Source organism: Eretmochelys imbricata, chromosome 3, assembly GCF_965152235.1.
Source record: "Eretmochelys imbricata isolate rEreImb1 chromosome 3, rEreImb1.hap1, whole genome shotgun sequence".
Classification (NCBI taxonomy): Eukaryota; Metazoa; Chordata; order Testudines; family Cheloniidae; genus Eretmochelys; species Eretmochelys imbricata.
Genome location: NC_135574.1, coordinates 150,049,374 through 150,065,867, shown reverse-complemented (window position 1 = coordinate 150,065,867; position 16,494 = coordinate 150,049,374). Strand labels below are relative to the sequence as shown.

The window sequence follows — 16,494 nt, the reverse complement described above, 5'->3', positions numbered from 1 at the left end:
CTTTTAAATAAATCATAATTATGTATGCAGAAGCCTCAACTAAATTTGGGTACTCAATGACTAATCACAGTTGGGAAAGGTTGAAATATGTAATTTGTTTAAATAGACAGTTCCCAGCCTCTCCTCCCCACACGTATTTCTACTTTCTTCTTTTGGGTTACAGTAGTTTTACTACTAAATGTCACCTGAAGAGAATTAAAAGCACTCCTAAATGCAACTTGCACACATCCGTTTAAAGGTATAATTGATGCTTTTACATTTGCAACATGAGCAGATCTTTTGGAAAATATAGCCTACAACCTTTTATCTTCTGTTTTGTTCTTTTGATATTTGTAAATGTTAAGCAATGTAAATTATGAGGCTTTTGAAGTTGAAATATCCACAGTGAAGATCAAAATGTTAAAAAGGCTTTCAAGGGGTATAATATCTCTTCATACTGGGTTGTTTTTTTTTCATTTCTTGATTTAACCTGTTTTCTCTTTAGATTATTTTAGCAGATGTAGCAGCAGCAGCCGTAGTTAAGGTTGCATAAGCATATACATTGTAACTGTAAATTATTAAAATGTAATACTGTAGAGAGAAGAGAATTTTAAGTGTAACTCAATAAAGATACACTGGACCATTATGACAATGAAAGCAAAGTACGCAAGAATGAATGGTATTACAAGATGCTACTCATGTATGTCTTAGGCTGTTGGAAATACTTCAGGAGGATATATGGCTTTATTTGAGTTTTTTGTATAAAAAAGCTTTTCTAGAAAGCTGAGAAACATAACGCTTGACTTGAAAATACTGGTACCAGGGGAGAGTGGGCCAGTTATAGTCAGTTTGCTCTCTAATTAAGTTAGAAAAGTTTCTTTACCGAATAGCTAGTTAACCATGAGTATGCCATGATTCGCTTTGGCATGGTTAGAGTTGCAAATATAACCTTACCTTTGACATTTCTCGACATTTGAGTGCGTAATCATATCAAACAATCTCAGTTATACATGTAAAGCTTCCAGAGCTTTGGAAGATGGTGAAAGCGGTCTAATTTCAGCTGAAAATATTGGCTGTTCTGAAACTATATAGAAACACATATGTTTGTCGACTGATTAAATCTGTTTCTGTAATTGGGTAACATTACAATAGCACATTTAATGACAAATATCTCCCCTTTACAGACCCATTAAACATGGGGGACTAGCTTTTCCAAATATTCTATGGTACTCCCAAGCCAGCAGAAGTGGAGTGGGAATGCGCTAACCCAGCCAAACACTGGGTCTTCATAGAACAAGAAAATTGTGGCAGTGTAAATATCACTATGCTAGTATGGATTAATAAAAAAAATCATGCCCACACATCATTTACACACATCCTTTAACAAAGGCTACTTTGTAGGTTTGGGATAGAAATAAGATCAGTTCTTTTCCTTTGCCAGTGACACCTACCGCTAATAATCCACATCTTAACCCGTATCACAAACCAGAAAGCTTCAAAGATTGGGAGAATCATGGGCACTCACAGTTGACTAGCTATTCAGTAGAGAAAATTTTCCAACTTAATTAGAGAGCAAAACTAACTACAACTGGCCCATTCTTGCCAATTCCAGTACTTTTGAGTCAGGCATTATATTTCTTAGCTTTCTAGAGAGAGAAATTTCTAAAAAATTTTCTTTTTTATACGGAAAGCTAACTTTAATAGATAGCACAATAAAATAATAAGATTCTGATTCAGTGGTACCTCACACCAGTTAGGTTAAATATATATATAGATTGAATGGGAATGCATGTTGGAGAAATTGTGGTGAAAGAGGAGAATTAATGCATATATAGCGGAAATGTCAAGTCATTAGAGAGTACTGGGATGCAATCCGTAACCAAATATCACAAATTGTTGGATATTTATTACCGAATGATCCTTTGGTAATCTTCTTTGGGCTTGCTAGTGGAAATGGTGACAAGAGGAAATGAAAAATTACTTTCATCTGCTAGTAACCGGTCAACTATTGGTAGCCTCTCATAGGAAAGAGAAAAATAGTACAACTATAGAGGAATGGTTCAAAAAATATGGGAGGTTGTGGTTATAGAAAAATTAATACGCTAACTATGTACTGAGCAAAACAGACATTGATACTTAAATATTTAGTTATTTTTATTCAATACTCAGACATAGTACATTCACCTTAAAAAACCCAACACACCTGTCAATTTTTTTGAATAATAATATTTGATAGACATGCCTGCTCTGTTAATATGTGTGAATTGAGATTTCACTCAATAAAATCCCTGAAGTGACATATGTGTCATAATGATGCTCACTTTGTAATGTGGTAACACCTCATTAAATAGAAAGATCTGATGACTGTATCCCTATATAATGTTTCTTTAAACAAAAACAACTGTTGTAATGATTGTTTTGTTTTTGATATTTACATGGCAAGAATTTGTAAGCTTGTTAAAAATTCCTAAATAAATAAATAGTTTATATATAATATATATATACACACACACACCCTTTTAGAATTTGTTTAATTGGTTAAAGTAGATTTTTTTCTGAATTAAAATTTAGATTTTACAAAAACTTAAATCAGAAGCTACTGCAGAAATAAGGAAATATCCTGATGTTTTAATCAGTCCAATATTTGACTGATTCTTATCTAGTTCAAATTCAGCAGAAATGGATATAGCGTTCCCACAATGGTGTCCATTGGAGCTATAGCTGTCACATTGTTGCCAGACAGCTTCCCATTTTATAAATATAACCTAAGAATTAGAACTATATGAAAGCAGAAATGACTTGTGCTGACACACAAGAGATCATGGCCAGTAGCATGCACAGTTCATTAGAGAAGGGAAGATTAATGCACTGACTGCCAGATGTACAGCTGATCTGTCGTTAAACAGAGAGATTCTGACTTAGTTGTTAGCAGTCTCTCAGGCTTTTCAAAACATTATATATTCTGTGCAACAAATGCTGGAGTAGGGAAATGATCTATTTTAGAATACTTTGAGCTTATTGTAGTCATCATTTTCTTTTTTTGCTGTATGAGCTCTCACTCTAATTATTTAGATCTTCTTCCATGGTTATGAAAATAAGATGTATGAGATTTTTTTAAAAAACTTTCCCCTCAATATTTAATCCTCTCAATTTTGCTTCTTAATCAGCTAATGAGGGCGAAAGACTCACCCTCCCAGCTGAATGTGTTGCTGCACTCAACCTCTTCTGGTTTACAGTACTGGATTAATTCTTTATCACTCTCAGGATTGCTCATTGCACAGTTCTGGGCCATTAGAGAATAGGCTTATATTTAAAATCAACATTCTGTAGATGTTACTCAGAGGTTTAATGTAGTTAAGACCTTAATGCCTAGTTTGGTAAAGATATTTAAGGATATTGAAGAAATGGTGCAAAGCAGAGAAATTTAATATATGGCCATTTCTACAGATATTAAAGAATTAAGATGTTGAGAAACTGATATGGCCACCTGGACAGACCACTCCTGTGGAGAAATATGAAATTCATAGAAGTGTACTTTGTGATCTGGAGGTGGAAGGAATTGTACATTTCTTGTAAATTGCATCATGAATACTTCTTTCCCTTTTATATTAGCCTATAGCCAGTCAGGTAGAGCTTTACATATATTTTGTAACTCTTTTTGGCATGTACAGCTCGGTATTTTGAAGATGACAATAAATTATGAATACATCTTCTAAGTCTCGTGGGTATTGTGCTAGCCAGATTAGACTCATAGGTCACTTTATGAGCAGGCAGCAATTATGTCTTTCAAAACTAAACTAAAATCGGACTATGGCGCAGGATTTTTCACTGATTTTGTCTTTCAAGATGTAGAATTATTTTCAGTGGCCAATTTACTTTAAATGTGTTTAAGTGTTGGTATTTTCATTAGTTCTCATTCAGAGACTTTTCTGTCATCTAATACAATTTGCCTTCTGTAAGTTTTTTACTTTCTTAACTTCATTCCATTACTTCTAGTTATACTCCCATATATCATACTAAATAATATCTCCTCTCTCTTTCAGATATTTGTAGCGGTTACCATGTTCCACTCTTGAGTCATCTCTGGCAGGCTATGCATATTTAAATCTTTCCTCAAAAATCTAACCCTCCAGCTCCACATTTTTGTTGTTCTTCTGTAAGCATTCTCCAATTTGCTAGTATATCTTTATTAACAAGGTGTCCAGAGTGAGTGCAATATTCAAAGTGTGCAGTGTGGAGCCATTATATGATGTGATCTCTTTATATGCAACCAACACATGGATTGTAATTGCAACCAAATCATTTTCAAGAGCAAAGAAATGCTTCTGCACAGTAACTTGCTGTGTAGACAAGCCCCTGGTTTTCTTTTGGTATCACTGTTCTTTCCCAGGAAACATATATGTGTGGCATTATTTTTTCTATAGATGTATTATATTGGTCATCACTGGTACTGGCATCTCCTCCCAAACTGATGTAATCTGTGAGCTTCCTTAACATGATATTAAAGTCCACCCCATGATCATCAACAAGGTCAGAGAAAACATGGATCTCTGGGTTACTCCATAAGAAACCTTTTCCATTCTTGAGATTTTGCCATTTACTGTTTGTTTACCTTCTTTTTGCCAGTTTCCAATCCATGTGATAGTGTTTTTCTCCAGGCCAAGTGGAATTAATTTTTAGGAGTAATATATCAGAAATCTGAGTGAATAATTGCTATAGAAAAATGTAGAAAATGAATTTTGTCTCTTCATTTTGTAAATTGTCCATAAACAGATTATGATCTTCAATTCATCATTTTTCAGAAATATTCACTGAATAATTCTGGAGAATAATTCTTGTTCTATAGAGTGTTTATGAACAATACTCTGTATGGGCTCAATGAACTGAAATGTCAAATTCTAGCTTTTTTAATTGGACACTTAGGCCCAAATACTGAGTTGTGGCCAAAGAGCACTTGGCACAGCTTGAGAGATTTGGACAATGGTGGTTTTAAGCCACCTGTGCGTGCCTCTACTTGGGGAGACGTTTTGGCACTAGGATGCTCCCCGACATAAAATGGGGCAACTTACATCAGCTGTCAGTGGCCCCATGGCATAAATATAAAGGGAAGGGTAAACCCCTTTAAAATCCCTCCTGGCCAGAGGAAAAATCCTCTCACCCGTAAAGGGTTAAGAAGCTAAAGGTAACCTCGCTGGCACCTGACCAAAATGACCAATGAGGAGACAAGATACTTTCAAAAGCTGGGAGGAGGGAGAGAAACAAAGGGTCTGTGTGTCTGTCTATATGCTGCTTTTGCCGGGGATAGAACAGGAATGGAGTCTTAGAACTTTTAGTAAGTAATCTAGCTAGGTATGCGTTAGATTATGATTTCTTTAAATGGCTGAGAAAAGAATTGTGCTGAATAGAATGACTATTTCTGTCTGTGTGTCTTTTTTGTAACTTAAGGTTTTGCCTAGAGGGATTCTCTGTTTTGAATCTAATTACCCTGTAAGGTATCTACCATCCTGATTTTACAGAGGTGATTTCTTTACTTCTATTTACTTCTATTTCTATTAAAAGTCTTCTTGTAAGAAAACTGAATGCTTTTTCATTGTTCTCAGATCCAAGGGTTTGGGTCTGTGGTCTCCTATGCAAATTAGTGAGGATTTTTACCAAACCTTTCCCAGGAAGTGGGGTGCAAGGGTTGGGAGGATTTTGGGGGGAAAGACGTGTCCAAACTGCGTTTCCTAGTAAACCCAGTTAGAGTTTGGTGGTGGCAGTGGATATTCCAAGGACAAAGGATAAAATTAATTTGTACCTTGGGGAAGTTTTAACCTAAGCTGGTAAAAGTAAGCTTAGGAGGTTTTCATGCAGGTCCCCACATCTGTACCCTAGAGTTCAGAGTGGGGGAGGAACCTTGACACCCCAACAGACCATTTCAACACCCAGAAATCATTTGGGAGTAAGGGGGCCTTGCCCACCACACCCATTACCCTTGTTTACTGAAGACAGAAATTAGAATCCTTTCTTTTTTTGAAGATTAGTACTAGATATGCTTTTCTCCAATTTCTTGGTACTTCCCAGTTTTTTCAGTAGTTTTCAAAACTAATTTCTAGTAGTGTGTAGTAAGTTTATTTGCTAACTTGCTTAATAGCTTAGGATATAGACTACCCAGACTTTTATGGATCTGATTCTCACTGTCAGTGAGGTGTAAATGGGGCCTTAGTGTAAATTAATCAGTTCTGTATGTGTTCAAACTTTCTACATATTTCCTAATTGCATTTTATTAATAGCTATTTTTATAATGTCTAATCACTTCCTCATTGTCAGTGTTCTTTTCTATATTTTTGTTATGGAAATTTTTTTTTTATAAGGAAGTTAGTATCTCAGACATTTTTAAATCATTAATTTCTGTGGTTATTCCAATGGTGGCCATCTCTGACTAAAAGCCATTAATTAGATGCTTGACTCATTTATTCTGGATAAGTTGGCTTTAAAAAACTTGTTGCTTTTTTTTTTTTCCTACTGAGAAAGAGCATCCTGTTTGTTCAGTGTATCTGATTCTGCTGTGCCTCAGACTTTAACTTTACTCCCAAAATTAGAAAACTTGGACCCTGCCCTGGACCCTTGATTTTTCCCTTTTTATACTTCCATATCTTTCCTGCTTTAGTCTGCTTGTTGCCATCTCCTGAATATTACCAGATTTTATCCTTACTCAGTCCTGACAAGAAATCTATATTCATGTCTTAATTACCTCTCATTTCAACTATTGCAATTACCTCGTTATGGTTTTTTTTTTAAATCCTTACTTTTCCAACTTCAGGAATGCCACAGTGTGGCAGCCAGATTATTCTCTTATTACTCGAAACAAGATATTTTTGCCATCTTCCATCATTGCTGATGGCTCCTTAGCCAAAGCCAATTCAAAACTATACTCTTGGTTTTCATAACTTAGTTGACTTGCTGTACCATACCTCTGTGACTTTCCACTATTGTGGTGGTGTCCTTTCACTTAAGCTACCCTTTCCTCTTACGTGGGACTCACATGATCTATTTTTCTGAACTAGAAAGTTTTCTAGTTTTCCTTTTCTCTATAGCTAGTGATTGACAATCTCCAGTTTGATCAAACATTTGTAATATTCTTACAATAAATTGTGTGTAAAAAGAAAATAAATGGAATTGTACATTAGTCCAGGATTTCTTGTTTGTAGTTATAGTGTAAATAATATTTCTTTATAGAAATTCTTTTTTCGATTGGGGCTTGCTTTGTAGAGGGCACAACTGTCCATCAATTTAATATTCCACCATGCTATGTTTTTTTGCACCTGCCTTACTGTTTAATACAGTCATAGGACCAAATCTAGAGATAGTGGATAAGATACTGTAAAGGAGCCTCAGGGACCTATACCACTTTCGGGCCTGTCTCACCACACTGGCGCCTCCTGCTGGCCATTTCGGAATTAGCGCTGGTCAGCGGGTGTGCCCTCCAGTGGTGGTGGCTCTCCCGTCCTCGTCTCCACTTGCAGACCCACTGCAGTTCCAGTCTCACTGCCTCTGCTTTGTATCACAGCCCTCCGGCCATGTCACAATCTGGGTTCCCCTCTTCCGGGGGACTCCTTCTGCAACAGTCTAGCCGCTCCTCACAGTGGCTTGGCAGTCCATAGCCTGGCCACTTCTTCACCGGTGGTGGGGGAGACCAAGGCCCAGGCCCACCCACTACTCTGGGCCCCAGCCCAGGGACCCTGTAAACAACAGTTTCCCGCTGCCCCTCCTTTCTTTCTCCAGCAATCTGTCTCAATTCTCTGGGCCACTTCCCCACAGCCTGAACACCTTTGGCTCCTGCCTTTGGCTCCTTCACCCTCCTCCCAGGGCCTTGGGCCTGCAAGCCCTAGCAGCCCTGTTCATGGTGCTAGCCACTGCCCTAATTGGCTGTTCCTTGCAGCCCTTCAGGCTGGGTTTTAACCCTATCAGGGCCAGTGCAGGGCAGGCGCCCCATCACATGGCCCCTAAGTATGTACATTACAATAACTTAGACTCATGGACTTATCATGACATCATACTGGAGATTCAAGGAACTTCTATGACCTGTGCTATAAAATAGATCAGACTAAACAATCCCAGTGGACCCTTGTGGCCTTAAAGTCTATGAATATATGAATCTTACTGACTTGTATGTTGCACCTTTAACATATCACATTTCAGTTTGGCTCCCAGCCTCGAGCAGCTCTGGAGATGTCTGCTAAACCTTGTGCAACTATTGCCAACTCTGGTGAACTTAACAAATACTAATAGGCTGCTAAACTAATCTACGTGTTACTGAAACCTATGCACCTGAAACCTGAACACACCATTTCCACTAATACAGCTTCCCATCCCCTTGTCAAGGGCACACTCACAGTTGGTGGAACAGGGGTTGGAGAGTACTGGTGACTGCCTGCCCATATTTGAATGTTTGGAAAAGTACTGAATGGAGTTCCTGCTCTTATATCTTCAAAACTACACTGGACAAAACACTAGAAAATATAATAGAAACAATCCTGCATTGATCCCTGGGACAATGGCCTGGATGGGACCTAAAAAGTCTTTTTATATCATTGGCTTTTTTCATGAATACACTTTTTTCTTTTCTTCTTCCATTTCATGGTTGTATATTTTATATAATGACGTTTTGGCTAAATTTGGATCTGTAAGGCATCTCATGGCCAACCATATCTTGAGAAACTGCTTTTGCTGAGCTGTGGTATTCTGAAAATAAATATTTTTCATCTGAATATAAATAAATACACATACCCCCATAACCAACGCCATTGTAATTGTTACCACAAAATAATAATCCAAACATCAGGCATTCCCTATGAGAGAGGGTTGATTACCCTGTGGTGTAAGGGAAGGCCTACCTAATGTTGCAATTCTTATTTGATGGTAGTGTTTATTTGCTGTGGAGTTGATTGTTGTATAAGATAGTCATTTAGCTATCTAATTAATAGAAACTGTCTGAATGTTCACAAACTAGGTGATAGGTTGCTCTTCACATGCCTGGTGCCGCTAGTGTTTGCAGCTGCCCTTTGTTATAGAAGTGGCCATTAAACCACAGTGACTGTTAGAATCACTTGTACAGACACAAACCAAGTCAAAGGTTAATGTATCTTGTGCTAAAGGTGGCATTTCTGTTCTCTTCCGAAAAGATTTGTCCTAATTAGATTGCTGACATGCAGGATCTAATTTCATTACACCCTTGAAAAATCACAATTTTGCCTTGGCTGACCAAATCATGTGTAGTTTTTATAGCATTGAAAATACCACTTGGCTGGCACAAAATGTTATAACGCATTCACAATATTAAACTATTGATTCATTCCAAGTAAAGTTTGTACCGGAAAAATTAAATACATGAATCATAGAAATCAGAGATGGAGCAGAATTATTAGGTCTTCAGGTTCATCCCTTGGGGGCTGCTGCAGGATTGTTCCCTACAGTATATTTGCTAGAGTTATATTCAGTCAGTACAATTTCCTATGACTCAAGTGACAGGGCTTTCACCCCTTTCTGATGGTAACTACTCCCCAATTTAGTAGATTTCTACCATTAGTAATCCTTCCTGATATTCAGTCTGAATGTGCCTATCTAATTTTACTTAATTGCTTCCCCTATATCACACTAAACAATCACTCTCCTTTCTTGAATTTCACACTCTTCAAATAGCATATTTATAGACAGTCATTCTGTCTCTCCCACCACCTTAGTTGTACAAGTTTAGCTAATATTTAGTTTTTAATCTTTCTTCATAAATCAATCCCTCCAGCCTCTAAATCATTTTTGTCATCTTCTCTGAACTCCCTCCAATATGTCTATATCTTTTTGGTGTTGAGATGCAGGGAGTTGAATGAGTATTCAAAGTTTAGTCTCACCAGAATCATACGGAGATAACCTATCATCTCCCTGCTCTCTGACATGATGCAAACCAAAAATTGCGCTCATTTTTTTGGACAGCCATATTTCATGACTAAAATAGTTCAAATTTGAATCACTATGAACTTGGGTCAGTGTTTTTGCTGTTCAAATTGTACAAGACTGAATTACAAGCTGAGTGGCCTTGTTTCCAAAGATCAGGTTAATAGCTAATTTGGTGTGGTGAGAATAGTGGAAGAAGAATTTTCTCCCTTAATTATCAATCTCTAGCATGTTTGTATGTTGTTACAGAGAGACAGATAATGATTTACCTTTTTACCAGTTTATTTTCATCTTTGAAGTGATACTACAATTTACTACATTCTTTGGAGTTTGACATGTCAATTAGATGTTATCGACAGTAATAGAGGGCCAGTTCCTGTAAATGTGAAGTTTTTATGGGTAGGCCATGAAATGACACCCCAAAGGAGTGTGTGAGAGTAGAGTGATAAATATCATGTTACCCTGCACACCACAAAGGAACTGATTAATAGGGAACATGATTCTATCTCACACACCAAAATGTTATTTATTTAATTTTCTGTCAATCAACTTTTCTGTTCTAGTTATCTGAAAAGTTAAATAATCAAGATTTGGTCCACAGTGGGGGTTGGATGAAAAGTCATAAGCAGCATCCTGTTCATTCGTTGTGTTACTGCATATATTATGATCTTATTAGAGCCCTTCATTACTTTTAATGGTTACATGAACAACCATGGGCTACAGGTACACAATCCATCAAAATAGTGGAAATAAATATATACAACAAAATGTTCAATATGGGATCTGCTTACCCTCCAAAATTGTGCTTGCAAATTTTCTGCCTGCAAGAATTTGTGTGCACCAGGGGTGTGCCAATCAGATGGATACTCACTCTATATGTTTGTGTTTGCAGACACCCAAGTGGGTGTATACGTACGTTTTGTGTGCACAAGTTTTGAGGCAATATTGGAAAATTTGACTCCCAGTGTTTTGTTTAACAAAGTTACATAATCAGGAACCGTAGGTTTTAGGGCCAGATTTTCAAAGGTATTTAGGTGTCTAAAGATGCAGATGAACACCGGGCTAGATATTTAAAAGCTCCTAATCAGGTTAGGTGCCTAACTCTCATTGGCGCTTTTGAAAAATCCCACCAGGCATCTATCAGCATCTTTAGGTGTCTGAATATCTTTGAAAATCTGCTCCCTAGTGACTTGGTTCTGTTTTACTATTGCTCTACTTTGACTATTTTATAAAACATTCTTTGCTGCATTTAAAAAAATATTTTATTGTAATATTCATTATTTTGTTGTATGTTACACTGAAGTTGTGAAAGGAGAGATTACGTTAAAAAGAGATGTATTTTTTCATTCGCGGCATTTAAAGATGTCAGGAAGTCAGTATAGACTTCGTTAAATCTCTTTCATAAGTCAGTCTTTTTATTGTAATAAATATGCATTATCAAGTTGGTGTTTTATGACTACAGTAAATCACACATTGTAAAACTTTATATCAGTTCATTAAAAGATCCCTTGTTAATAGTTGGGGATGTTTTTGTTTTGTTTTGTTTAATTCATATAGGAGTTATAGCTTCAAATCCATGTGCAAATGCTTACAGGATTGCATGTCTTCCACAGGGGAAAAATATTCAGAATAAAAACCTTTTGGGGGATTGTCAGAAGCTTTTCTCCATAAGGAAATGATCACAGTAACTTAATCTTAGAAAGCCCAGTTCATATTGGACAGAATGCCAAAATTAGGTTGTCTGTTTTGTGATTACCCTCTGGTTTTGAAGCCTCAAATGTAAATAATGTAGCACACAACACTTGTATCCTGGGATCCAGTAAGTCTATGTGCAGAAAAGTAAAAATTTGAAGAAGTGTGGGTCCAGTATTGTCAGTTTTTTTAGGCCAGGTCCAGAGTGTATTAACATCTCATCCCACATCATTCTCTATTCCTGGGGGAATTCTGCTTCACGTGTGTAGAATTCATGGCCCCCACAGATTTCTGTGCTTCGCAGAAAAATTACTTCTGACAGGAAAGCAAAGGGAAGCCACAAGAGCTGTCATGTACCGCTTCCCTGGCAGTGCAGGCAGGTCAGTTTGGGCACCCAGAGCAGCTGGTAGAGACATAAATCACCATGGGGGGAGGAGCTGGGCAGTAATACTTGTGAGAGAGAGAGAGAGAGGGACACTGTCCCTCTCGCTCACTATTGCGGGCATGCTCAGCGTGTAGGGGCAGGGCTTGGCAGTGTTTCTGAAGAGGTAGGCGTAGGGCTGGCTCTGTTCCCTCAGGCAGAGCAGAATGTAGGGAATTGTTCCCATTGTCTTTGTGAATTCCCCCAGGAGTATAAAACAGGTGTACAAATTTTAAGTCCCCTTTACATTGCTAGAGTGGTGTAAAGGAGCATTATTGTAAAGGGCAGTATGGCCTTATAAATACTTGTGGTTCTTTAGTGATTAGAGCCTGGTCTAAATTTTTGGACTGAAAAAATATCCTATCAAAATGTGCTCCATGAACTGTTTGTTACTGACCTTTTTGGAGATGCTCAGTAGCCAATATAAATTGTGACTTTGAGTCCCCAGCCCTCACTTGCTCTTCAGTTGCCTATGATCTAACACTGAGCATATAGCTGCATATATTTGTTGACTAATAACTAGAAGTAAAGGGTCAACTAGCAACATTACTATTAGACAGAGGGAGTTTGGGGATTTCTTCCAGTGCTCCCCACTGCCATTCTCCATGCATTGTATTGTAGTTTAAATAAATTACCAAAATAATTGAAACCACCTTGATTATATTGTGTTATATTGACCAAAAATATGCAGAATTGTAAAATATTGTGCACAGAATTTTTAATTTTTTGGCACAGGTTTCCCCCAGAAGTAATTCTCATTCACTTCACAATGCCATAGTGAACTCTGGATGAAAAGATACTCCAGTGATAATTAGTGGACTGCTTTTATATTATGTTCATTTATAAATAACGTTGTTTCCTGTGTTGTTTGTCAGAGTATTTTAAACACAGACAGTTGCCTCAATACATGAGTCTGATAAAGTGTATTAAAAATAAATTATCTAAAGAGAGGCTAATTGGTAACTCTTCAGGGAGTATAGATCTTTTGGTATCCTGGATGGAGTGCCACTGAGGAATGATGTATAATGTTTACTGGAATGCCAGTCTTGTTGGTGTTTTTAATTAATTTGTATTTATGTATTTTAAAGTTAAGGGACTTCTTATAAAGAGGGTAACATGTTTGTTTGTTAATACATACTGCAGTTATGTGACAGATATTGCCATGACTAATGTGTAGTGCTTATTCTTGCATTTACTTCAGAGATTTCATGGTATCTTTCTTCAAAGACTTCTATTGCCATTTCAAGTCCTCTTGCTCTACTTTTCTTCATTGTTCATTACTATCATATCAAGGAATATAACATAAATGTAACAAAGATGCACTATTAGATGTCTTTTAGCTTTGTCTCTATTAAAAATAAATTAACCAAAGAGAGGCTAAGAAAAGAGAGTTACAGAGGAAAAACAACTACTTGAGCTGGCATCCTTATTGCTCCTTTAGAAGTACTAGGTTTGACAGTCCTCTTTTTGTGGGAGAATTTTGCCAGGCTCTTTGGAAAACTGTAACGGTGACATCACAAATGGGTGGAATCTGAGCTGAAGCTCTCATAGTCCTTAACTGAGGGAGGTGAGGAGAAAAGGGATGCTGAGTTTTACTTTAATTAAAAAAAATAAAATTAAAATAGCCTTAGCTTTTATTATGCAGGTCCCTTTACAGTATTTTCTCCTTTCCCTATGCCCCAACCCAGACCCTGCTGGTCCCCTAGAGAAGAGGACTGAGCTGGTTCCTTAACTTGGGCGCCTTATGTGGTCATGCAGCTGCTAGCTGGATCTCCCCTGTTCTTATGTTAAAGTGCTAAATTAGAGATTTCCCAGGGTGGGCAGATTGGGGATTATTTTATTTTATTTTATTTGGCACCACTGTATCTGAAAATGAGCTTTCTTTATAAACTGGAAATTTACGGGCAATTTGTCTATAAAATGGTTTGGTCTTTTTTGGTATTTAAAAAAGGAAAAGAAAAACTGCCAACTTATTAACATTTGAAAATTAGCTGCTGTTGAACTGCAATGACTGTTTTCATAGCATTTTTAATACACATATCCATGTTAATTTTGTAGTTGTTCCATAGTAGAAATTGATATAGTATTGGTTATAATACAGGAGGAATATTACTTGTGCAGAACATGCTGCATTGCTTGCTGTAGACACAATGGGCTTGTCTTTTGTGTGATACACACGTTTGTGTTTACAAATGGCAGTTTGCACATACTAGTTGGGTGCTTGATGACCAATTTAATGTTAATGCAATTATCAGATTTATGTGTGCACAGACAGGAGGCCATTTGAAATTTTTACTCATCCTATTGTCCATTTTTGCCATTAAGTCTCCCTATTACCACAACTCCAGTAGAAGCTACTTGTACATACCTCAGCCACAATCATTGATTCAGTCATCAAATTTTTGAGGCTGGTTCCCTGTGATCCCAGAGACCATCTAGAAGAGCATATGAAACTGCCATCCCCACTACTGCTACCTAGCCTGGGGACTGGCACTTTTGCCTCTGTCCTGCCTCCATGAGAATAAGTAGAATTTGGATTTCCAGTTTAGCACCGTAGATTGCAAATAAGCTGGACCCATGAAAGAACTCCATGTTTGATGTAAATTCAGTTTGTGTTCATTCATATTTTAAAGGGGAATTTGTGCTAGTGGATATCCGTAGAAATTAGGTGTATTAATGCTGTTGCTTGGGCCCTGTCTGTGTTATGGAAAGGTAGCATAATGCTAGACTTCCTTATAACATGGTAGTATCTTACACAGTTAAAATAGGTTTGGTCTTGCAGTGTAGCAAGAACCAAACCGTATTTTAAGTGTTCTTGTGTCGTGCTAAACTCTTGGAATTAGCCCGGTTGGAGCATAATTCTGAAGTATAGTTCAGTTCTTTCTACACTACAAGAATGAATTGGGTTTTAACCACGTCCAGCACTACTGTGTTGTAAGTAGATCCTGTCATATAGTAGCTCTTCACAGTGTCAGTGGATCCTTAGAAAACCTCAGTAACAGATATGTTTCTCCCTCTTTCTTAACTTGCTTTCTTCTGGAGGGAAACACAAAAAGGGGAAAGGTCATTATGTACAATAAATCATATTAGAAAGACTGCACCTTTTCAGATGACTTACCAGGCAAGAGTTTAAACCAGTGAGAAAAGCCATTACACCTTGTAAGAGGTAAAGTGCCATAATGGAGATACAGGCTATAATTTGCCTGGATAGTAATGCCTCTTCCATTCTTCTTCTCCCACCTGCCCCAGTAAATAAAGAAGTAGGAAGAAACATGAAGATTTTTTTTTTCCTGAGTCGATTGTTGGATGCGCAAAGCCATTGAGTTTTCTAGTGACAGCTGTTGCTGTTGGAGAGATGAAAGCACTTGGCCTGAGAGTCTGTTTGTGTGTTTGAGCAGAAAAAGCGATTTTTGTTGCAAAGAGCTTTAAGTGAGACAGACAGAGTAAGAGAATAAGAGAGTGAGAGATAATTATCTAAATTATGTTCGGGCTATTATTGAAGACGAATATAGTTAAAATGTAATTAAATATGACGGGCTCACAGGATGCAAGCTTGGCTTTGGAATGCTAATTATCAATTACTGCATCTCCTTAGGGGAGTCAGGCAGTATGAGAGAGTTGGGGGTGTGTGGCTGAGGTGAGATGTAGAGTATTAAATAAAACACCTTAGGGCTGTAACAAGGCTAATTTCTTTTTAAAAATGGTACCAGGGGAATTCCGCAGACCAAGCAACTTGCACTGCTGCCTTTCAGCTTGAGGACCCTAGTGTAAGTCAGTGTATGTTGCTGGTCCCTAGTCTTTTCTTCAAGCTGTAGACCTCAGCTGGAGGTAATGATTATGTCTACTGTTAAAGTGATGACCAGGACTGCCTCAGCTTGAGCAGAAAATCTAAAATGAGTAAACCAGTCAGACACTGTGCGAGGGTAAAAAAAGATCAACACTTCCATAAAGTTTAAAAAACAAGGAGGAAAGAGGAAACACACCACGGTGACGTGCTCAGCAGATTCTTATATCAGTTCTGGAACTGAATCTTGCTGAGTGATTGTACTGTATTAGTAACTTACCTTGGAGGAATCCTTATCCCAGCCCTCCCAGTTATAATTAGCCACACAGTGTTAGAGTCTGTCAGTAGGTTAGGGGAAAAATGGTGGTGGATACTGGGAGGTTGTTTGATAACTATGAAATTTATTCTCTAATGTTGTAAATAAGTGTTGAACGAGCATGGAAATAGGTGTTGTATGTACCAAAAAATAGTAAAGATGCTCTGGACCAACTTTAATAAAAAGTTAAAAACCCTGTCTCCCCTCACATCTCAAATCCTCAAGAAAATCTTCAGATTTGTTACATCATCTTTCAATATGACTAAAGAAGTGATTGTGGTACTTTTCCAATCACAGCATTGTGGCAGCCAATAAGGATTCTCCTACCTGCCAGTGATGGCAGTGGTTGTGAGGTATCTGCAGGAAGCAGTT

The 16,494-nt window shown here is 37.5% G+C and overlaps 1 protein-coding gene across 3 annotated transcripts in view; it reads left to right on the top strand.

Moving 5' to 3' along the window:
* Positions 1-16,494, top strand: part of BTBD9 (BTB domain containing 9) — a 308,471-nt gene that overhangs the window by 252,424 nt on the left and 39,553 nt on the right. Inside the window, exon 11 of one of the 3 annotated variants that reach the window (XM_077813612.1) lies at positions 4,023-4,102. The exons of the other annotated variants lie outside the window; for them this stretch is intronic. Coding sequence (XP_077669738.1) covers positions 4,023-4,032 — 10 coding nt within the window. The 3' untranslated portion in view covers positions 4,033-4,102. Of the gene's footprint in view, positions 1-4,022; positions 4,103-16,494 lie in introns of those variants that run through there. 3 annotated transcript variants of the gene reach the window in all.